This window comes from Mus musculus, chromosome 10 (assembly GCF_000001635.26).
Source record: "Mus musculus strain C57BL/6J chromosome 10, GRCm38.p6 C57BL/6J".
Lineage (NCBI taxonomy): Eukaryota > Metazoa > Chordata > Mammalia > Rodentia > Muridae > Mus > Mus musculus.
The window spans coordinates 13,539,463-13,564,326 of record NC_000076.6 but is presented as its reverse complement, the minus strand read 5'-3'; the positions used below and the strand labels follow the sequence as shown (position 1 = coordinate 13,564,326).

The following is a 24,864-nucleotide window of genomic DNA, read 5'->3' as shown; positions in this document are numbered from 1 at the left end:
TCCTTGAGAACTTTTATGTGTGTGTGTGTCTGTAGTAGAATTGTGTGCACATGTAAGTGTTGGTACCCACAGAAACCAGAAGAGGGTACTGGTTCCCCTGGAACTGGAATTAGAGATTGTAAATTGCCCAGAGGTGATACTGGCAACCAAACTTGTATCCTCTGGAAAAGCAGTATTTATTTTTAACTCCTGAGCCATCTGTCCAGCACTCACTATTTAAAGTCTATTCCTCTTGAAAGAGGGCAATGAATAAAACTTTATTGTAGCAATATGCTATGATATTTCTAAAAACGACTCAAACACTTGCTTTATAAGCATCTGTTTTATCTAGATACTCTTTAAAATTGTTCTAGGGCTGGGGAGCTATCTCAGTCAGTCAAGTGCAGGAGGACCTGAGTTCAAGCTCCAAAATTCACATTTCAAAGAGAAGAGGGAGGGAGGGAGGGAGGGAGGGAGGGAGGGAGGGAGCATGGTGGTGCATGCCTGTAATTCCTGTACTAGAGGCCACAGGTGGAGCCCGGGCATTCCTGGACAGCCTACCTAGCTGAATGGTAAATTTCAAGAAATCTTCTCTTTCAAAAAAAAAAAGGCAGGAAGGAAGGAGTGGTGGCCCTGCATCTAAGGAACAGCACCTGAGAGTCGCCTCTGCCTCACACCCACATGAACCCTGGACATGCCTGGTCATTCATATACAAAGTCAATACAAGTCAGGACAAGCCCGAGGAGGTGCCTGTGCTGTGGAGTCCGGTGCAGGACCTGGTCTGAATGCACTCAGTAAAATGTCAAAGCTTTCTCTCTTTCTTCTACTTCCTGTTTTGATCTTGATCAATCTTCCAGAGATTTGTCCCTTTTTGTTTGGCATGTGTAGGTGTGTCACGGTGTCACGTGTGATGTGCCTGCATCTGGGTTGACGTATGAACACGTGACGCCTAAGGATGACACCAGGTTCCTCCTAGATCTCTCTTCACATGAATTATCGAGGCAATATCTCTCATTTGACCCCAGAGCTTGCTTTGGGATCTCGGAAGCCCATCTCTGTTTTCCAAGCACTGGAATCACAGGCAGGCCACCAAACCACCCACCTGGCACTGATGGGGACCCAATCCTCATGGTTGCATGGCAAGCATTTCACCACTTGGCCCTCTTCACAGCCACAAAAAGCTTCATTAAGCCAGAGCTAACTGAGGCTGTGGGTGAAGGGCGGCGCTGCTTGCGGATCTCTGGGACCTCAACCTTAATCCCGCCCCTTCCTGGAAATAGTCTTTCAGCTTGGTGGAAGAGCTCACGGTTGTTTACATTGCCAGACATTTTTAAAAGGGCTAATTTGTTCCTTTAACAGAGCAAATGACGAGCGACACCATTTTTACACACAGTAATAACATATAAACGTGACCAGCGACGTCAGCGGCTCTCGGTCAGGAATTCTGTCCAGGTCTCCAAACTGTACTAGACGTTGATCATTACAGAATCAGGATTTCTGACAATCCTTTTTCCGAACTTTTGATTTTGGCGCTGAAAGGAAAAAAAAAAAGTCAGCTAAGTGAAAAGCAAGGGATAGGAAGCTTCCGTCACAGCGAGTCGTGTTTCGGTGAGACACTCCACCAGGAGAAAACTCACCATTTGGGTTCTCCTGTTTGTAGAAGGTCTTTAGGAGCTCCACAGCCTCCTCAGCTCGGTACCCAGGGATGCACTGATGAAGGGAGGAACGTGAAGTGAGCGTCAGCCATGACTGGATGTGGGTTATGTGTCTCCACAGTGGGGAGTTACAACGTCATACGGGGACATACACAGTTACAACGACATACGGGGACTCCATACAGTGTTCATTACTTGGGACAAATAAAAGCACGACTAAGGACATACATTTCCAAGAGAATGGGCACCCAGCCTGAACCAAACATCTCAACCACTAATACTAATCACTTAAACTGTAGTGTAAATACTACGCTAGAGAGCACTACTTAAACCCTCCGTGCTGTGTAACTGGACTTGAGGTTTGACGTAGTGATTAAATGAGATGCTGAACAGGTGCTCATAGTTTTACCTGCTATATTTCTCCAACCATGGGATGCTATATGCCTTGGACTGGTAAACTATTCTTAGTGGAACAAATCGCGTCCACAGCTAAGAATGACAAGCCAGTGTAGGGTAAAAGGGCCAAAGCTAAAACACCCTGACCCTGACTTGACCCCAAGACCGGGGACAAGAAGCAGAATCCGACCAGTCCCTGAGCTTGTCACGGAAAAGCACCAATCACTGAGCATGAAAACCTTGGGAGAAACCACCAATCCCCGAGCTTGCCACGGAAACCCGCCAATCCCTGAGCTCACCCCAAGCTCAGGACTTGAAAACCCACGAATCCTCACCCACGGTACTGTCTGATTCTGTCACGGGTTCTCGGACTAATTGGTAAGTCCATCAAGTGGTAAGTAAAACGGGGCATGGAGGGAGGAAGGGAGGAAAGAAAGAAGGAACAGAGAGAGGAAGGGAAGGAAAACACAAGTAGACTGTATTACCTGAAACGGTCTTCCAGTATTGGGTAGGTCAGCAGAGGCAATGTTTAGGACGGAACCGCAACCACCAAACCGTTCGTTCTGACAGCCATAGACGACCAGCGGGATTTATAGTACAGAATTAAGGTCCTACACGGGATGTAAAGAACCACGGCAAGCGCAGGCTGAGATGAACTGCCTGGGAAAGCTCAGTCCAGACTTCAAAACAATTAACAAAACCCAGTTATGCAAAAGAATAGAAAGAGACTTTATCTATGTAGAAATTAAAAATCTAGCAGTCAGTTGGCTCAGCTGGTAAAAGCAGTTGCCATGCAACCATGACAACCTGAGCACGATGCCTGGGACCTCCTTAATGGTGGAGGGGGAGGACCTCAGGCTTGTCCTCTGAGTTCTGCATGAGCCACGGCATGCGCTTGCCATTATAACAATAGTAAAGAAATCAACCAACCAACCCTGGTAACTGCAAACAGAGCAGAGGCCGAGTGTTTCCGCTTCACATGCAAACCAATTCTCTGCTCTTTCCTCAACCAGACTTTCAGAACCATCGCAGAATTGGAAATTTAATTCAGGAGTTTTACCTTTGAAGATCCATAATTTAATCCCAGGATCCCACAGAAGGAGAGCACAGACTCCTGGCCATTGTCTTCTGATTGTCACACAAGTGTGGTGGCATGCCCATGCCCCTCACAATAAATAAATTTAATTAACATGTCAAACTTGGATAGAAACCTGGTGTGATGGCATGTGCCTGTAGTCCTAGCCCTCGGAGGATGGATCAGGGACGGCAGTCCAACCTCAACAATGGAAAGAAAAACTGAGAGAATACATGGCTACGTAGCTAGCCTGGTTGCCTAGCATGTGCGAGGCTCTTGGTGCTATGAAATACATACATACAAACATACAAACATACATACCAGTCTAGAGATGGACTGCACTCAGCATTTATATTGCGTGGTCTATGCGAATACAACCCAACTGAAGACTAACTAATTCCCACGCATATACAATGGTAGCATAGCGAGACATTTTTACTTCTTATTTACCTCGAACTTAATCTCTCTCTCCTTTTTTCTTGTACTTTGTGATAGGTATTCATGGCAAAAGTGGGTTAACTGAAAATATTTAAATTACACATAAGCTGTCATACAAGGCAAAGCATAGTCCTCAGAATGCCTCCTGTGCTCCACCTTAATTTGGATTTATCCTGACAAAAGAGCTTTTCTTCCCTTTGCTTAAGTATTCAATTCTTTCATGGCTGTCGATACAGAGAAAGAACAGGTCACTCTGCTGTGTAGAAACTGGTTTTCCTGTTTCTGGCTAAATTGTAGAGTGTATTTCATAACGCTGTTTCCACACATTAAGGAACTGAAAGCTAAGGACGGCTATGGCTCAGGGACAGAGCAGATGCAGCAAGTACAAGAGCCTGGCTTCCATTCTCAACGTTGAAAAGAAAAACAAGCACTAAAAAGAAAGAACAATGGGTCGTGAATCTGGCCATGTTGTGCTCACAGGCAAGGTAAAGGCAGGAAGTCTAGAAGCCAAAGGATACTCATAAGGCGCAGGGCGGCAGCACACATGATGCACGGCTCCACAGTGACGTACAACACGGTGTGCTCGAATACAGTGGAAGGGCTCTGTCCATGCTGATGACACCAGTCTAGGACCTGATCAATGGCCACCATTTCAGCATGCCGAGTAGCCTTGAGAGAGAGAGAGAGGGGGGGGGGAGAGAGAGAGAGTTGTATTGACATTGTTTGTTTCGTACAGCTGGTGTCTTTAAAATATGCAAAATGTCAATTCAAAAGGCATTCCTACCATTTCTGACTGTATTAGAACATGGGTTTCAGGATGCCCTTAGCAGTTCCCCAGTGCAAATATCATAAACTCACCAACAGGGATGTCTAATCCACTGTACTACACAAACCTTGCTATATTTTTAGTGAAATTCTTGTGTACCTTGGGAAAATTTGTTTTTCATTAAATTATTACAGAGGAGATAAGTCTCAAAAAAAAGACCTACCATTTCTGAATATTTTAATGGAAGATTTCAAATTTCATAAGCTTATGCTCTAGTTTCAAATATATCTTCAACTGACCTCACTCTAAAGCAAAGCCTTATTGAGTTTACCAGAATATTAGCATATTCACCTAACAGCACAACAAACTCTAGATAGGCACACACTTGAGGATTCCAGATACATCATGGCAGATGGTATTACAGGGAGAAATAAGCACCCAGCGTAAGGAATGAATTACACTGAAGTTTGAGTCCTGGCAGTGATGCAGTAGTCATGGATCTCAAGCAAACTCTGGATCCTCCATGTCTGAACTAGAGTTTACGGTTATCTTCTCCTCTACAGCTCCTGGAGCAATCTGAGCCACGCCAAGCATAACATAGCCTGATGCTATCCAGGTACTCTTCTTTCCTCTTACTAAAATGATTTTAATGCAGGGGTAGAGAGAAGGCACCAAGGTTAAGAGCATTTGCTGCTCTTGCAGAGGACCAGAGTTCAGTTTTGATCACCCATACTGGGCGGTCCACAAGTGCCTGAAGCGCCAGTGAACAGTTCCAGGAGCTCCAACATCCTTCTCTTGCCTCTGAAGGCATCTAGAGGCATGCAGTCACACACAGGCACACTCACGCATGCGCGTACGTGCACATAATTTTCTACCTTGGATGTGAGATTCTTAAGACACAGGATGTTTTAGGTTGACATGAAATGCTCCATCTTGCAGAAAAGTTCTTTAAACTCAGGAAGTAAACAACTCAAAGGCTTCAGGAAGTCCCTGAAAATAACTGGATATACTAGGTGTCCCCCCCATCCTCAAGTGCATATAAGCAGTAAGACTGGTAAAAGACACGCTTACATCAGCCATTCTGCTTGGACGAGGCTCAGAACACCTAAGGTATTTGAAAGAAATGTTCTCCAACTTGCTAAGCTGCCTGAAAATTGTACAATGGGCTTCAGGCTTCCAGATTCTATTCTGGGGCAAGCTTTCCTCTTAGTAACTCAAATAATGCTAACTGGTCCACCAAGCTGGGCTTCATTGATACCGTTATTTTGCTCTGCTGCTTCCTTATCTGAGGCGAATAGGCATTTGTTCACACCTCCCCAGAATAGTGTCACACAACACATATACACACTAAACAAACAAACAAACCTTTACAATAACTGAATTCCTAAACATGTGTAATATACCAACAATGAAGTCAATAAGATATAGACAAATTAAATATATAACAAGCAATAAAATTGAAATAGTAATCAAAAGTATCCCACAAAGAAAAGCCCAGGAATGGGTGGATTCGTGGCCAAATCCAACCCAACTTTTGAGGAAGACCTAATGCCAATATTCCTTAAACTGTTGCACAAAATGAAAAGGGAAAGAACATTACTAAACTCCTCCTCCAATGCAAACCACGTGAGGGCACAGCAAAGAGAGAAAAGCATAGAGCATCTTTCTTGATGAATATAGATCCAAAATTTCTCAATATTCTGACAAACCTAATGCAAGAATTAGTAGCTCACACATCAATCAAGATGGTTTCATTCTACAACTGCAAGGTTGGCTTGACATATACAAATCAATAGATGCAATATACAATATACAATATGCAATAAATAACGTCAAAGACGTGAATAACACAATCATCTCAGTAGATACAGAAAAGGCATATAGATCAGTGAATATGGCAGCAAAACAGATATAAAGATCAGTGAGAGAGAATAGAGCACCCAAAATAAATCCACATAGCTATAAGCACCTGATATTTGATAAGCATAAAAAAACGTATATTGGAAAAAAGACAGCCTCTTCAAAAAATGGTATGGAGGAAAATGAATATCTACATTTATGAATAAAATTAAACACATTTCTCTAACCCTACACAAAAATCAATGCCAAATGGATCAACGATATTAATATAAAATCTGAAATACTTTACTCCCTAGAAGAAAAGTTGGGAACCACTTCAAGAGACAGATATAGGCAAAAACTTTCTGAAAAAAAAAAAAAAAAAAAAAAAAAAAACCTCCAAATACACATGTAACTGACAACTTTAGGAGCTTCTGCACAGCATGGGAAACTATACACAGAATGAAGAGAGAGGCTACAGAATGGGAGAGAATCTTTGCAGCTACACCTTGCTTTGAAGAGAGACACCATGACAAAGGCAACTTATATAAGAAAGCATTTAACTGGGGGCTTACATAATAAAATTTCAAAGATGTAACCATTCTTAGCTTTTGGCTAAGATTACAAATGCAGAAATAGAAAATTTATCTACTACAGTTTTATAGTTTCATTTAACTTTTCTGAAAATTTGATATCTAAAACAAAACAAAAATTGAGTCACTGTTACAATCATGAAAAGAAAAATCATTTACAAAGGAAGAAAAAGGATGTCTTGAGAAGAGACCACTCAGTATGTAAGAAGCTTGCAGGCAAAGAATGAGAATCTGAATTCAGACTAACCAGATACATGTAAACAACCAGACACAGCCACATATTCCCATAGACAACCCCAGTACAGGAAACAGCAAAGAGAAAGATCCTAGGGTTCCCTGGCAGCTAGCCGGGCTGAACTGATGAGGTCCAGGTGCAGAGAGAGGTACTGTCTCAAAATACAGTGCAAAGGGATGGAGGAAGACATTTTGACCTCAACCTGCGACCTCCACAGGTATGCATGCACTTCCACTAACACACACACACACACACACACACACACACACACACACACACAGTCTAAGCAGGGGGCAGGGCAGGGAACTGCCCCACAGGACACATTGGTTCTTATCTTGCCAATGGTCCCACCATAGTCATTGTATTTGTGTGTGTTCTCAGTGCTCCACTCACGTTTTTTGTCTGATTCACTTCATTTCTTCCCTTCCCCACAACTTCATTGTTATAGACCATAAGGCAGCCAACAGGAACTTCAATATTTTCCAAAGCTTCTTTGGCCTGAAACACAAAGTGGGAAATCTGAGAGATGATGTTCAGTGCTCAGAAAACTACAGATAAAAACAGATGCAGTGGGAACTGGGGTGTGGATAATGAACTAGGCAGAGAGACATGGCTGTGTTTTCTCCAGCTCAAAGCTCACCAGCTCAAAGCTCACCAGTCTCTGGGCTATACTGTGCTGTGTTCTCTGCTGGGTGTCTGTGTTAAGGAGAACTCAGGGATGTCTCCCTTACCAGGTCCTGTGCCTCATTTTCTCTCACTGAAAGCCCATGTAATCAATGGCTTTTGACCAGTGTTCTTAAATTACCAAGGCTGCCCCTTCTCAGAGATGATACACATATCTACAAAGAGGTTGGGGAATGTATAACATATAAATATTTGGCTATAATACTTTCCCTTGGTAAAATTCTACTTGGTTATTATTATTATTATTATTATTATTATTATTATTATTTATCTTCTCTAAGATTATAGCTATGATCCCATGGAGTACTGATACCATAAAAATTATCAGATTGGATGTCACTCTTTCCCACAACTTCTAAGAGACACATGAAAGTTTAGGGATACCTTATGTAAAAATGGCACAAACTTGGAAAGTATATTGGAAATTTAAAAAATATATTCATAAAAGTCTATGATCCATGTTGCACACCCGCACACACACACACAGAGAGTAAGCTGATGAAACTTTAATAAGTTCTTCAGAGTATACCAGTGAGATTTCCCTGGCTCTGATAGCAGAGTAACAGTTGTTATACGGAAGAACACTGAATGGCTGGGTCTTCTCTGTGTACACTTTTTGCAGTTTCCTGTGGCTTAAAATTATTTTAAAGAGAAAAGTTAATAACTAAGCTAAAGAAGGATGTAGCGGGCCTATGGAGGGAGAAAGTAAAGCAGGTCTGTTGACTGTTATACAAGACCCTAGGAAAATACAGGTCAAAAAGAAAGGGCTTGTCAGTTGTGTCAAGGCGGCAATAAAGGTAATTTTAGGTGGAATGGTGGAAATGAAAAGCATTGGCTTGAAGAAATGACTTCCTTTGGGTCAGATTCTCAGCTTTTGACTGTACCTCTCCCAACAGACCTCTTAAAAGGTAATGCTATGTCAAGATGAGATGGTTGAAAAAAATCTAAGTAGATAAGTTGTTGGAGTGTTTTTTATTTTTATAAAATTTTTATAAAATATTAAGCACTTTGTAACTATAAATTCATTCTGTTTATAATCCTAATGTGATAGGAATACTGAGCTCCATTGTGTAGGTAAGGAAACCGAGGCACAGAGAGGTCAATTAACTTAGCCATTTAAGACATTTGGAATGAAAATCTAGGGAGTTTGATTTTCCTCATTATTCCATTAATAATTGGAGCAAATCTTAGTGTCTGGTGCTGGGTTCTCTGCATTGCTCTCCCTCCGAAGCCTCCTTAGTAACCAGTGCGACCTCAGTGATTAGATCCTTCATCTGGTTTATGGTTTAGAGTGGTTTGAGCGACAAGAGGAGAGGGAGGAGTTAGTAAGGGAGAGACACGTGACAAGGCTTTCGGTAAGACTGCACCCTGGAGCACAGGATACGGTAATGTGAGCCGCTTCAGACATGTAGAAGAGAATCGAAGACTGGGCTAGTGAGATGGCTGGGCCAGTAAGATGGCGCAGCAGGATTCACTGTGAAAGCATGATGATGAGTTCCATCCGCAGAACCTACAGTGGAAGGAGAAAAAATGGAAGGAGAAAAATTTCTCTCCTCCCAAAAGTTGTCCTGGAATCTTCACACACATTCGAGCACACACACACAGATACATACACACACATGTGCACCTGCTCCACACACATGTGCACACAACAATCACTTATTTTTAAACTCCCCAACCAAGTGGGAAGTACATAGGTAGAAGCAAAGAGATAGGGAGTGTCAAGAGCTTTATCCACTGTGCACCCAACATGCTGCAGAACATTGCTGTCTTGGCAGCCTTTCTCTACTTCCAGGTCAACGGAGGACTGGGCTTCTTGGTACCTAGTTCCTCTGGGTTCGTTCTCTCTCTCTCTCTCTCTCTCTCTCTCTCTCTCTCTCTCTCTCTCTCCTTCCAGCAAATTTATCTCACTAGAAATGATAGGGCTACCTTAAAGAGACATACAACATAATTGCTAAGGCACAGCTTGTAGGCCAGGATGCTGGTGAGTGGCTGAGCAGATGCAACGGCCATTGAGAGAAAGTGAAGCTCTAGGAAAGCAGTCTATGGGGGTTGATTGAGAAGAACTGCTTCCCAGGGCAAATACATGCAAATGTGCATGCATTTCCTCTATGGACAAGTTCAAAGCTTGAGGCTGAAAATCCACAACACTCCACCCAGTCTCAGACTTTCCATTGCCCCTCCCATTTCTTCCAGTCTGTCCCTTCCCTTTGTCACAAATGCAAAAGAGTTGAGTCAAATAGGTCTAACTGTTTAGATGGATTTGAACTTAAGAAGCTGGCCTTCTTTGGAAGAGGCCAAAGCTCTGCCACTGAAATGGTGACTTGATCTTCCTTAAACCAACAAATTCTCAACTCGACAACTGATGAACAAAGGCTCTCTTCTTCCCACCCCGAGCTCTGAGAAAGATGACCAAAAAAAAAAAAAAAAAAAAAAAAGATGTTAATTAAAAAATTAAAAGAATGCATTATGCCATTTGTCTGGGGGCGTGGGGTGGAAAACATGTTTCTGTCTTCTAGATTTTAATTTCTTATGAAGGTGAACTTCTGTAACCATTAGAATAAAAAGGTGAGATATTTTAATTTTGTAAAAGAATAAACAAAAATAATATCCCCACACCAAAGGCTGAGCTCAGTTTTAAGGCCTTTACAATGCTGTAAACAAATTGGTGTTCCATGTTCACAGAATGAAAACCCAGCATCAAACTGTGTATACATACATAGTTTGTATGTATATCCCTGCCACAAACGTCTATCCCTGCCACACATCGATATGGGTAATAAGCTTGGGAAAACATGTAAAAATACGACCAGAGCTCTCCATGATGAGCAATCTATAAGAATCGCAGGAAGGAAGGGAATACAAGGGCAGAGAAAAGTATCGTAGAAAGAGTAGACACATCATCGGTGAGGATTGTACCAGGACACGTTTTGATATGACCCTTTACAGAAACATCAGCTTCCTCCCATTATATGGGAGCAAGCCATAAAATAATGTGGCTTTATGGATTTGAAAGTATGTGTCCACATGGGAAGGAAGATAGGCAGGTAGGGAGCACACATCCCCAGGCGGCAGATAAGACTCCCTGTAATACATCAATCGAACCGTTTCTGTATTTTCCCTTCACCCCAATTACTATGAGACAAAGCTAAAGAAAAATTCCCCCTAGAATAAAACAAGTTGCTGCTTCAGGTATTTTCAGACATGATAGATAGCGCGCCCGGCACATTTGCTCAACTACTCTGGTCAGGATATGGCCGGGAGAAAGTTTGCGCTCTCAGCATCCACCTGCCCGATTCCTCACCATTCGCATCGCCTCCTCCATCCACTTTTCCGTCTCCTGTACGGACACCACGCACGGGCCGTCTGGAGTAGTGGTGGACTCCACCTTCTCCTCCATACCTCCGCCGCTCAGAGACTCCGGGCCGAGGGACGAGAGAAGAGAGGACAGCGGAACGCGGCGGGAGCGGACCTTGCTTCCAGGAGGACGGGAAAAGACGAGGCACCCGGGAGCTATTTGCGGACGGACCCAGGCGTCCCGGATCAGTAAGCGGCGGCTGGGGGACCGAAAGCGTCGCTGCTCCGCTCTAGTCCACGCCCCCTTCCTCCGCTTAAGCCACAACCTCTGCTCAGAGAAACGTCTGTGGTTTCTGGAGAGCACCTAGCGCCGCCACCGCGCTGCTGCCGGAGGTCCAGGCCAGGTGGACGGAAGACACGGTGAGCCAGCCCCTCTCCCCTAGGCAACCCACACAACACGGGGTCTGGAGATGCTGAGATCAATGTGGAATTTTCTGAAACGTCACAAAAAGAAATGCATCTTCCTGGGCACAGTCCTCGGAGGTGAGTGACAACATGCTTTTTAGAAGGGGCCATTGGCAGAAAGGAGTGACAGAGGTGACTTATAAAAACAGGCAGGGCCCACTGATACCAAACTGGGATTTGTCGAAGGGATTGGCTCAACCGTCAAAGAAGAACCTCTAAAGTTCTTTTATCTGGATCTCTGTGCCCTTTGCCCCTCACTCTGCCCCCGTCCTTTTTCTCCCCATGGGCCTTCAAGAGTCTACCCCAATGAAGTTTCTTTTCAAAGCACTATTCTCGTATAGATAGATACATTTGCCTTCCAATTTTCTTCTTTTGCTTTCCTGTTAGATTTTCATTCTGTTTGTCAACTCTGCTTTCAACCTTTCACACGAGTTTCGAAATATTCTAGGGCCATTATCTTAAGTCTGCTCTTTGAGGTGGTGTTTAAAGGTAAACCGAAAACAGCATGTTGCTGTAAAATATACAGCAGATAATTTCTGTTCTCCAATTGTAAAGTACAAACTATATATCAACACAGTGCTTATTCTGCAGTGTTGTCAGGACTGGCAAGGTTGTGGTCATGATCCATTTTGGTGATATAGTTGAGTTCACTGGCTGAGAGGAAAGTTAGAAACAGGATAAAAATCTTGATGCTGGAATTGTAACTTTGTGGTAGAGTGCTTGCCTAGGCTGACTGCATTGGGTCCCAGGGAAGGAGCAACACACACACACACACACACACACACTGCTTTAAACCCTTTGTCTTGGAAAGACAACCCTCAGTTAATAATTATGGGATTTTAAGAAGGGAATCTTTTGAACAACACAAAAAGGGAGTTTAAAAGAATTTTTAAAACTTGAGTTTTAAGAACTGTTACCACTATCCTCTGATCTATGTGTGTGTGTGTATAAATATATCATAATATGACTTAAAATATTAGGACATTTGTAAAACAGTAACCACATTCTGCATATCTCTGAGGTATAGCACAAATGAATAATAGTTCATATTTTATAGGAAATACTTTATAGATACAATGTGTTTTATATTACCTCCAGTCTCTAATATCTAAGGTATATAAATTGTACCAATATTATAGAATACATATGCTAAAGATAAAGTTGTCATGGAAGACGTATAAAGAAAAATTTTTGCTCTACCTAAGGGAAGAAAATTGTCTCTAGCAATTTCAGAGGGAAAAGCCTAACCCTTACAGTTTATGAAATACTTAATGGCAGATCAGAAATAATCATAGGAGAAATTAAAGAGTATATGCATATAGTAATAGGTTTTTTTTGAAACGATATTGAGAGTTTTATATTTGGAGATGAAGAGGAAGGAAAAAACTGGGTGTGGTGGCACACACTCTTAATCCCAGCACTCGGAAGCAGAGACAGGCAGCTCTCTGAGTTGGAGGTAAGGTCCAGAACACCCAGAGCTTCATATTGAGACCCTGTCTCAAAAAACAAAAGACATACAAACAGAAAACAAAACAACAACAAAAGGGAGGGGGAAGAGATTCAAAGGTATAATCGAAGCACTATTGCTTTTTTAGCAAAACAAAAAGTCTTAAAAGAGTTGAATCTGGCCGGGTGTGGTGGTGCACGCCTTTAATCCCAGCACTCCGGAGGCAGAGACAGGCGGATTTCTGAGTTCGAGGCCAGCCTGGTCTACAAAGTGAGTTCCAGGACAGCCAGGGCTATACAGAGAAACACTGTCTCAGAAAATAAAAAAAAAGAGTTGAACCTGAGCGGGGCAGTGATGGTGCACACCTTTAATCCCAGCACTTGGAAGGCAGAGGCAGGTAAATTTCTGAGTTTGAGGCCAGCCTGGTCTTCAGAGTGAGTTCCAGGACAGCCAGGGCTACACAGAGAAACCCTGTCTCGAAAAAAAAAAAAAAAAAAAAGAGTTGAACTTACCTAGTTTTATTTGTAAGAGTTCATATTTTTTCTGTATTGTAAGAAAATTCCTATCTTACATTTTAAGAAATATGAAATATTTATTAAGTGATTATACTATTGTGACCGGTATGATTAAATAGGTATAATTTATATATATTTTAATCACATATATGTACTAGGGACCCACCATATGTTAAACAGCATACTAAGTCCTTTCCAACCTCTGGAAATGGCAGCAGTATAGTTACTATTAGGCCATTGTAAAATTGAGAAACTAGAGTCCCTAGACTTTAAGAAACTTGCTAAAGGTTTGAGTTATTAACAAGGAAATAAGAATTCAACCCCAAGTGTGTTAGATCCCAATGCATATTATCATCCCATACTCTACACTCTGCCTCAGTGGGTTCTTTATGTTTTAAGAATGAAGAAATAAGTGAAATACTGTTACTAGACCGTGATAGAGTTGAATACAGAGCCTAGTGGTACGCAGCAGCATGGAGTTGTATAAAATGAGGCAGATTTCACAAGAGGAGTTGCATATTTTGAAAGCTGAGTAAGGTGTTATTATGTATGATCAAAGAGTTAGATATTTAATGCTGGAAAAACACAACAAGCAGAACTTTGGGTTGTGTGGCTTCTAAAGTCAGACTTTCTAGTTCCTACCCTTTAGATGGTAATTGCTGTGTGTCCATTTACTCCACTTGACCATTGAGGCTGGAGAAGAGCAGTGGTTCTCAAACTGTCTGATGGGAAAGAGTGTAGAGTGCCAGTGACAACATTTCAGTATGACACAAATATTGTGGACCTCATAGATCTCCAACAGACTCCAGGGAGGTCCAGACCATACTTTGAAAACCACTGGACAAGAGAAAGTGTCACGGAACAGAGGAGCTAGACTCAATCGCTGAGTTCTTAAAAGCACAGAACACTGAGTTATATCTTAAGCCTTGGAATTTTTAACCTCGTTAGGGATTTTTCGAGTCATTTATTCACTTAACATTTGAACAAAAATAAGGCCTACTCTAACTCTACTGGACTCTGAATACACAAGGAGTAAGACATCGGTTTCTCTAAGTCTGGAGAGTGTGCATGGAAATAAAGTAATACACAGTGTGAAATGGCTGCCTTACTATGCCATGTATGTAATGTGGGCAGGATCTGTGTGCAGTTGCTTCTAGGTCTTTGCTATGGATGAAAACCATTTAAAGTGCTTTAGAAAAATATAGACTTCTTCTGTCAGGTTCTCTTTCTTCAGGTGTAGAGTACAGTTCAGGAATGCGTCAGTACTGAAATGAAGATGTCACCAAGCGGGCACTGGCTAAGCATGGACAAGTTCACTACTCAGCACTGAGAAAAGATGGAAAAGATGTAAACATTAGAAGTTGGGGATCTGCTTGATTGGAAACAATGTTGATGGATTATTTCAAATTGTTATTGAAAATAGTTGTGCTATAGAAATCTTTATCCTGGAAGACAAGCCTGAGAGATGGTTTTAAAACAAATGATTTATACAAAGATATTTTGCTTAATTGGCCATGCAAGGAAATGTCGAAACATTTTCACTTTTTTTTTTTTTTTTTTTTTTTTTGGTAAAGCTATTTGATTTTACACACGAAAAAGATGTATATCCAGAGGGAGTAAGTGACCTGCTCCAAGTTACCTCACTTGCTGACCAAGAGCCATCATTAATGCCTGTTTTCTAGTCCTAGAGTCAGCCTGGCAGAGAAGCATATACAGCCCCGAGTCTGTGCTAGCTAATGATCGTTTTCTTTCTTTCTTTAGTATTTCCTAGAGAAACATTAGAAGGAGTCAGTTTGTGAATTTTGTATACGGGATCCTAAGTAAACTAGACCTTGACTAGCAATATCAGTGATAACTAAGGTAAAACAGTGTGTCTAGGACTTAAGCCTGATCTCATGTGTGACTTCTCTGGTGCTTCCACAGTAAAAACCTACCAAAGGAGAAATTTACAAAATTAAAATGTACCTTATACTTTTGAAGTTAATAGCCCTGATCAAGGTGTCTGTAGAGTTTGTTTCTTCAGTCACTTAAAAGGGATCTGTACTAGGCTGTGCCACATGATGATCATCTTGTTTCACGCTGTCTTCTGTAACTGAATACCGACTGTTATAAAGCCACAGAGCTTCTAGGAGCTCGCAAATTGTCTTTTCTCTACACATATCTTTGTCTAAATTTTGTGTTCTTCTCAGGACTCTGGCCATGTTGGGTCGAGGCCCATTGATCTCACTTTGTATCGACCTTATATTCTAAGGTGCTAGGCCTTCAATATATCAGCTGATGGCACAAGCCAGGAGTGGACACAATTTAGCCCTTAACAAATTATTTTCCTTTTTAGCTTTAGCTAGACTATACTGCAGTTACCAAGTAAAGAGTGTCACATCAATGATTCGTTTTACAATATAACGAGAGATAATAATCGCAGTGTATGTAACCTTCTGTGATATGGTATGGAGATAAGATACAAGCAATGCGTTCGGAACTAGTTGAACCAGAATTGCCTGTTGGAGGGTCACTTTGCCTAATCAAAGTTAGTTTCTTCATTCTCTTGGGATCTTGGTGAGGAGGGAGGGGGAATAGGTTCTCATAGTACATCCCAGGCTACTCTCCTGCCTCAGCTGGATGGTGTGGCTGTGCTGCTGTCATGCTACAGAAAGACAACTGATGAACAGCTTTTATGAGTTTCTGTTTGCTCTTGAAGGTTAGTTATAGTGCATGTATTTACATGTGTAGTAACAACAACCATACGATTCCTATTTAGCACAGAATTTTGTGGAACTATCTAAAGATATATAATCTGTTAGATCATCTACAACATCTGTCTTAGTAAAAATAGTTTAGGATATGTTTGCTTTGCAGTTCCTGATGACTACCTTTTCTTTGCTTGTGAGAAACAGACCAACTCCAACTAGATGTACATAATCCTTGTGGCCTTTGGGGAGATACTGTAAGCCACAGACAGTGGAGATAAGTGAGAAATGGTTAGCCCCCTGAGCCCTTGCCGCCAGAATTTATAATGAAAGCAAGTTCTGGCACACATCGGCACTTATTAGCAAAGACAAAACAGTAATGCAGCTTGTTGAATTCTGGTATTCTTTGGCACTCTGACAAAATCATGTACCCAAAACAAAGGTGACAGACACTATCATTGCTGTAACTCTGGATTTGGAAGACTTTCCTGGGTTCCAGGTTAAGCCGGAAAAAGGAGAACGGCCTTCCTAAAGCTACATCCATGTTTGTAGAAATAGTACTAAAATGTTTCAGCTAATCAAGTGTCTTAGACACTTACTGACTCCTGCTAGTCATTGTACTGTTTAGTAAACTATCTGATGCTAATCAGAAATGGCTTATTAAAACACGCCATCTTGTGTGGGGGACTGCTTCAGAAAAATAGTGCATCAGCAGGAGTGGGAGAGAAATAAGAGTGGGTAATAGGGACAGGGGTGACTGTGAGCTCAGTGTGTTGTATGCATATGTGGAATTGTCCAAAATAAAGAAGAGGCTATGACTGCCAGTGTATACTGATCACATTTTAACACTGGAATGTTCATCATATTCCCACTTAAGAAAACCAATGGTCACTCCCCCAGTATATGACAAAACTGCACTCACTTACCTTGTCTGTGCTGAAGACCACACAACCCTGCCATATTTTATACTGTTGTCTTATGATGCTGTCTTCCTGCTCCCTTTGTCATTTGAGTTAGTAAGTTTTAGATAAAGTAGATTACATTTTCTTATTTTCTCAGACTTTTTTCTAAAACATGGGTGGATAAATACATGTCTTCCTGACTATATACCTTTCTTTCATTCCTTTAAATCTTTTATTGTAGAGATTTGTAAAGTTATATGAACTTTGTCACTGAAGAAAACATGGAAAATATAGAAAAGCAAACAAAATCCCAATTATCACAGTTTATTTTACTTTAGAAATTAAATATGTAATTTTCTGTGTATCTATTCTATTAAAATACAAACTTCCTGGATGTTATTTTATCACCTAATAGTATAAAGTAGATCTTTCCTTGAGTCATTAACTATTTAGCAATGTGGTTTTTAATAGCTGCATAAGATACCATTATGTGAATAGATCATGATTTATTTAAATAATCCTCTGTTGCTGAATGTTTAGAATATCTTCAGTTAACTATTAAAGATGCTGCCAGACTTTATAAATTCAGTGCCTTTCTGCTGCTTGTCTGCCAATCTCTTCTTTACTTACTGGCTATATTAAAATATATTTATACATATAATATAAATAAATAAATACTACAATCTCCTTCCCTTTTTCAGTTCTTTAATAAAAGTTTTTGAGAAGCTGTAATTCTGAGGTTGACCCTAATATAAACCTCATAATTTAATCAAAAATTTATTGGAATTATTGGGATTTATTGCTTAAATATTGGTTGGAATTTTTAGTACTCTAGTTAATATACTACTTTTTTGTTTTTTAATGATTTTAGGAGTATATATCCTGGGAAAATATGGACAGAAAAAAATTAGAGAAATACAAGAAAGAGAAGCTGCAGAATACATTGCCCAAGCTCGGCGACAGTACCATTTTGAAAGCAACCAGAGGACTTGCAATATGACAGGTAAGCATGCGCGCGCGCACACACACACACACAATTTGTATGTTAAAGTGCTTGTCGGTTTGCTTTAATTCCCGGTCTCAGGCTCCAGTTTATGGAAAAGCTGAGGAAAGCATGCTAAATCTCAGTAGTCCTGTTAACAGAGATACATAATTTCATTGTGGATTTTAAAAACAGTATGAATACTCATTTTATATATTCATTCATGGATTTATGTATCCACAGTGCCTGCCACTCCTTGAGGGAGTAGGCAGTAAACAGAGTAAGGTCCCCTGAGCTCTGGCAGCTCTTCTGGTGAAAAGATGGCAAACAGCCAGTAAGTGACCTTAGGCTGCTATGGATCCAGTACAGAGAGGAAAGCTGGAAGGAGTGTGGTCTGGGGCTCACACCTCTGCCCAGATGGCGTGTGCAGAAAAGCCTCACTCAGTACAGTAGGGAGAGCACATGCCTGAGATGAGAATATGCTAGAAACATTACAGAAACAGCACACAGGCGCTGGAGCCAGAGAGGGACGTGCTACTGTGGAAAGAGGCCTTGTAGATCACAGCCAAGAGTCTTAACTCTATTGTGTTAATTAATTCATGGTAATAATGTAACTACCAGAGCCAGAAACCTACTGGGAAAAAGCCACAATACAATCAACCTGCTCATGTTTGAAGAGAGCAAGGAGTTAGGTTCTAACTGGTGTAATGCCTGAAAACTAGTTTCTCAAATCTATGTCAGGTCTATTCTTTTTACTATGTACAGCTTTTTTTTTTTCTAACTCCCTAACACTTCTTTTCAAGGATACTTACTTTAGAAGGAATTTACAGAGCTACGTGTATCTGATTCAGCTTTACAAGTAGAATTTTTCTCTAGATTTGAGAGAACTTTATTGCTAGCTCACTTGCCTCATTTTCTAGATGGAAAAGCTAAGCTCACAAAGAGAAGAGAAGTTCACAACAACATGTGACTTTTATATTTGAAGTGATCCTACCTAGTCAGATGCCTCTGTTCTGTGAAACCCTATTCAAAACTGCTGTCCACAGTGACAGCTCAAGTGCACAACCAGGTTGACAGAGGCTCTAGGGAGAGGCTGGTCACCAGAGCAGTTTCCTGTTTGATTTGTATTATCTGTGTTCTTGAGCTAACCTAAACCTCAGCTCTTCCCGTAAAATGGCCTTCCTAAATTTACTTCAGAACTGTACTGGGAAGGATCAGGAGTGTAGCTCAGCTGGCAAAGAGTGCTTGCCTAGCATGTACAAAGGAGTCTGCTCTACATCCTAGCACTTGGGATACTTAGGCAGGAAGATTGTTCCGAGTTTGATGCCAGGTGGCCTTATAGCCAGTCCCTGCTTAAAAAAGAGAAGTGGTTTGTGAGAAGAGAGCAAGATACTGCACATAAGATGCTTGGGACATAGGCACTCCTCAGCATGTGGACTTACAAATCATGTTGAACATGCTGGTGCTCCTGAGGACATACATCTCAGTGAATGGTTAGAGGGTAGGAATAGTCTGTTTCAGATTAGTGTGCAAGTTTTCATAAAATGGTGAAAGGTTACTTTGGGATCGCAGAATACCTCTCAGTCTGACAAAATCCTGTGCCATATTGGGCCTCCCAGAATCAAATGGAAAGGTGTGTAAGCAGTGTCTTGGGAAAATGCCTATGAAGACTAATAGAGAGGGGGCAGGAAGAGGAAAGAAGGTCTCTGACTCTTGTGAAAGAAAGACGTTGAGGTAAGAAATACCTGGGCCAGGCGTAGTGGTGCATACTTTTAGCCCCAGTACTTAGGAGGCAGAGACAAACAATTCTTTATGGGTTCAAGGCTAGCCTAGTCTTTTTAGCCATGTTCCAATATAGTTATAGTGAGACTGTGCCTAAAAAATTAAAAGCCTGAAATGATTCTTCCCAGTTTAAGAAAGCTTGGTGAATTAGCAGGTCCAGTTCCCTGGAGGAGTTCCTACCTGAGTACTATGAGCTAAGAGCGGTATGAACATAGTAATGAATCTGCTGGTTCATCCTGCTGCTCTTAGAAGATGGAGCTGGCACATGCCGTGACCATCACAATCCTCAGCAGATATCCCACTACAGACAGTTAAAAATAGCATAGCATGATCACTAGGAGGTAAAATACAGGTTCTCTAAAAAGCTTGACAAACTACAAATAATGTGATTAAACTTGTACCCTGGAAATCTTTGGTGGGTAGAGCACAGGCATGGAGGGCTTCAGTTTTCCTACAGGCGAGGTCAGTATCAGTCTAAGTGTTGTAAGATAATGGAGCACTTCAGGGCTTTGTCCTTTGTCTTTCTTGACTGTGAGTTTACTAAAGACTGAGGGGAGAAGCTCAGTAAATTTACACATGACATGATGTTTGTTTACGTGCATAGCTGACACCACTGATAAAGTTTCAGAATACAAAATACTCTTTGTTTTTTGGAGTGTTATAGATGACTTGTTTTGTATGATGAGTCAATTTTACAGATTCAGAATGATGCGTAATATTGAATAAACATTGGAAATTCAAATCAAACACAAAGTATAATGAACAAACAGTCCATTGTGACTCCTGGAAGTACTTACTATTAAGTACAGTAACAGGGCCGTAGTGATGAATGTGATTGCGTAAAGGATCAGAGTATACAATCCGGTAGTCAATGCAAGCACGTTCCTGTGTCTTCCGTGCCAAGAAGATTTTACATCAAAAAGCATGGTCACAGTAGCCAGGCTATTTCCATGAGCTGATGAGTACTTCTGTAAACATTATAAATACCTTAATCCCAGTGCAGTTCTATAGGCAGGCCCTGTGTTAGCTTCGATTTACAGATGAGAAAACTGAGGGACAGATTCAAACCTGCAGATCTTTTTGTGATTTGTGTCTGGATTAGAAATGTTTAGCATGGCGGGTGGAAAGGTGGCTCAGAAGTTAAGAATCCTTACTACTTTTGTAGAAGACCTGTGTTTGGGTCCCAGCATTCACATGGTAGCTCATAGTCATGTGTAACTCTAGTTCCAGGGAATGCAGCCGCCTTTTCTGACCTCCACTGGCTCCTACACATATACGATGCACATTCAGGCATGCACGCATACATATACATGTGAAATAAATAGAAGTTTTAAAATGTTACAGAGAACAGATGACTGAAGATATCTGCTCATTGTTCATACAGATGGCTAGGGGGGAACAGAAGAATCAGAAAGAGTCTTCAGATTAGATTGTTATAGCCCGGAGTTGTGAAACGAGTTCTCCATGAACTCTGTTTGCTGAATATAGGATTTTTTTGTTTGTTTATTTGTAAGGTGACTTGCACTTTTCCCTTATTAGTCATGAAGAATTGATTCCAAACTCTGAGGATGTTTAACTGTTACATTAAGTGAAATATTATGCATCCAATGACTTGTAGTTAGCGGTCCATATACTTGGAATCATTTCTAGAGTCCTTTTACTGTGTAATAAAATGTAAATGGTAGTTATTATGTTATCTAGGGAATAATACCAAGAAAAGAAAGTATGTCCAATACAGACACAAGTTTTGAATATTTTGATCTGGAATTGTTTGAATCTGTTATTATTGTAAGCTACTATTATTGTATAGCTTAAAGCAGTATGACTAGCCCATGACTGTGCTCATGCCTTTTGTGAATGTTTGTTTTCTGTTTGTGCGACAGTGCTGTCCATGCTGCCGACACTGAGAGAGGCCTTAATGCAGCAGCTCAACTCGGAGAGTCTCACAGCTCTGTTGAAAAGCAGGTGAAAGCGCACTGTGGTCTTTGGTTTATTGGAATGCAGTCAAAAGTTGGAGAATGTGCTAAATACTTTTAGTGCACCCCTGTTTCCTTATTTTTAATTAAAGCTTAAAATACATAGGCTCAGTTTAAAAAATAAATGTATATTTCGATCATTTTTACATTTTTCAGCAGTTAATTATTGAGTACTTATAGAATACATCTCTGCAGCAGAAATGTAAAACTGAAAATCTTTATGTTCAGTATTGTGCTTCTCATAGTGTAGGAGAGTGTTTTGGATAAGGAACATAAATTTATAAGTAAATGACTAATAATAGGCAAATATAACATGAACATATAATACTGATAAATTATTGTGGCAGTTCAGAAAGTACTGCCCGCATAAATGACCTAATGTGTGGTGTGTGGCATGCACATGGCCATTAGAAATTGAATCCTGTGCTAGTGTGAGGAAATTTCCAGAAACCAATGACTGTTTCTTGTGATGAACAAAATATGGGCAGTGGTGGTTTCAGTAAGTATTATGGCTGGAAGGAAAGAAGGAAGGGAGGGGAGGAAGAGGAGGAGAGAAAGGGAAAGGACAGAGAAAGGAAAGAGACCCAGGTAAGGAACCAAACCTAGAGCCCGTACACGCCCATGCTCACCACTGAGCTACACCCGAAACCAAGTAAACCTTAATCAAGTGGCTTTTCTGAAGTATTACTTCAGTATACTTATAAGTATACTTATAATAGTAGCGTATAATGAGCCTCAAGCAGCAAGTGGGGAAGAAGTACTATTTGCAGTTCTGTGGCAACCCTGTGATAGGAGTCTTCCACACTTGCATGCGCTCATGTGATTTTCACAGTATCTCTGAAGCAGATGTTATCATCTGCATTTCACAAACAGAAACTGAGTACTCAGACAGGTTGAGCGGCAAACTTAAGGATTTTTGTCTTTTGTTTGTTTCTTTTATAATACTGTGATTGGACCAGTGTGAGGTAAACATTTTGCCACTTAGCTACATTCCCGGCCATCTTTGAAACATTTTCTGTTATTCAGAGAATACTTCCCAAAATAATAATGAACGTAAGCTAAACTTTTATCAGATTCAAATAAAATACGAGTGGCAGATGATTTGTCACTCTTAGAAATAGACTGAATTTAATCTCTGCTTTGTAGATGTAAAGTGTAGCTTATAAATTACTTTGTATAATCATATAAGAAGATATATGAACAAATAAATCATAGTCAGATAAACAACTAATTACTACTTAAATGTCCATAAATAGAGGACAGAAAATAGATTGTAATTGTCTTAGACTTTAGTTTTATTAAGCAGCAAAGACAGATTTAAATTAGGTTGGCCTTTTATAATACAAAAGGATAGCAGTTAAACACAGTGGCTTTCCTTCTCCTTGGCGACCCTGTTTCCTACAAAGGTCTTCATTCCACATGCTTAGAAGGAGTCCGTGGTAGAGCCTGTGCTTAGCGTTCTCAAGGCCCTCAACCCAATCTCCAGCACAGGAAATAGACAAATAAAAACCCAATAAAATACCTTTAGGTTTAAGGCATTGAAATGACAAGCAAAGGTGAAAGGGGTTAAACATAGCACAATTCAAACACATTAATTAAAGGGTAAAGTAAATACTAAAGGAAAATATGGAAAATATGGGAGTTTAGGAAAAGATTGATTTTGCAAAACTATGCAAAACCTTACTTAATACACAAGACGGTGAATTCTTAAATTCCAGAGTTTAAGGTGAATTGTGCTTCTCACTCAGTGCTTATATTTATGTACCTTAATGTTATTTCCTTCATTTTCTTTTGCTTTGTAATTACAATTTTGCAATTGGTAGGTGTCCATTTTGAAAAACATTTGTATAAAACAGAGGCCCTACAATGTGACGATTGTTTTTGTAATCCAGTCATCTCTGGTTGCATATAACCTGCCAAGCAAGTTGGTTTTCTTTTTAAATTCATTTGCTTGTAACTGATGGGATAAACAAATGATCTGATAGCCTTGTTTTGGCAGGGGCATGATAGCAGTAAGGAGCCATCATTGATTGGGTATCAGGCAGAGACCCATAAATATCCTCATCTCAAGCAATTGAATGCTTGGCAAGCATTGATCCAAACTGTAGATAGATATTTACTTCAGTGACACTAAAACATCAAGCTCTAAAAGTGACTTGAAGTAGATTTCCACTTGGAGAGACCTTAGAATGAAGTCTACACAGGTAGTCTTTTCCCTGTCCTGTGTGATTTGAAATCAGAATTACTTGAAAAGGGGTGTGTGTGTGTGTGTGTGTGTGTGTGTGTGTGTGTACGCGCGCTTGCATGCATGTGCATTTTTGTTTTGTTTTGTGATCCTGAGAACCAGGACCTCAGACATGATGAGCTACATTTAACCCTCAGGTCAAGATTTTAAAGCTACTGGCACAGTCTGATTATGATGACTATCAATGCAGAAGTGTTTCCTAGGTCGTTCACTCTGTTCTCACCCACCAAGTCCCCCAGATGAAATAAGGTTTAGCAACCGTGGTTTCAGTTCCTATGCTTTAATTTGCCCCTTTACAGATTACTTTTACTAAGGACTTCCTCTCTTCTAACTCTAAATTTTGCTATTTCACTATTTAATTATGTAACTAACTAGTGGGTCGTATCTGCCCATGAGTACTGGTGCCCGCAAAGGAGTCAGATGTGGCTGGAACTGTATACAGGCAGTGTGAACCACCAATGAGACCCCAAGAACCAAACCAGGTCCTCTAGAAGAGTGGTATGTCCTCCTAACCTCTGAGCCATCTCTCCAGCCCTATAACTGAACTTCATATTAAAACACAAATTTATGTCCCATTGCAGTAAAGATGATTGGCCTATATTTTGTATCTTTGTGTTCTAGTAAATAATTTTCATTATATTTTATAAAAATATTTGTGACAAATTGAAAATAGTAACAATATTTGTTCTTTGACACGGGTACTCTGAAAGTACTGCATTGTGTGTACATAGTGCATTCACACAATCCAGTGCTGCACTGCATTTAAAATGCTTTTTATTACATTTATGTATTTATTTATTTATCTATATATTTATTTTATTTAGGGTTTTCAAGATAGGGTTTCTCTATGTAGCCTTGTTTGTCTTAGAACTTGCTCTGTAGACCAGGCTAGCCTGAAACTCACT

General features: G+C 40.6%; 2 protein-coding genes across 5 annotated transcripts in view; one reads left to right on the top strand and one right to left on the bottom strand.

Moving 5' to 3' along the window:
* Positions 1-950: 950 nt before the first annotated feature.
* Positions 951-11,420, bottom strand: Adat2 (adenosine deaminase, tRNA-specific 2). Of its 2 annotated transcripts, NM_025748.4 has the most exons (6): positions 10,966-11,420; positions 7,371-7,475; positions 4,063-4,213; positions 2,517-2,623; positions 1,618-1,690; positions 951-1,512 (listed from the first exon to the last, which is right to left on the bottom strand). In NM_025748.4, the coding sequence occupies exons 1-6, from the start codon at positions 11,059-11,061 to the stop codon at positions 1,469-1,471; spliced, it is 576 nt and encodes a 191-aa protein (NP_080024.3). In that variant the 5' UTR covers positions 11,062-11,420; the 3' UTR covers positions 951-1,468. The 2 variants fall into 2 exon arrangements, with proteins under 2 accessions (NP_080024.3, XP_011241502.1); XM_011243200.3 differs by lacking the exons at positions 951-1,512; positions 1,618-1,690 and having other exon boundaries at positions 2,538-2,621; positions 10,966-11,145.
* Pex3 (peroxisomal biogenesis factor 3) overlaps positions 11,185-24,864 on the top strand; it is a 29,301-nt gene continuing 15,621 nt past the window's right edge. For 2 of the 3 annotated variants that reach the window (NM_001164195.1, NM_019961.3), the window contains exons 1-3: positions 11,185-11,501; positions 17,846-17,977; positions 21,622-21,703. In NM_001164195.1, coding sequence (NP_001157667.1) covers positions 11,429-11,501; positions 17,846-17,977; positions 21,622-21,703 — 287 coding nt within the window. In that variant the 5' untranslated portion in view covers positions 11,185-11,428. The remainder of the gene's footprint in view (positions 11,502-17,845; positions 17,978-21,621; positions 21,704-24,864) is intronic. The other variant, NM_001347361.1, reaches the window with a different exon arrangement.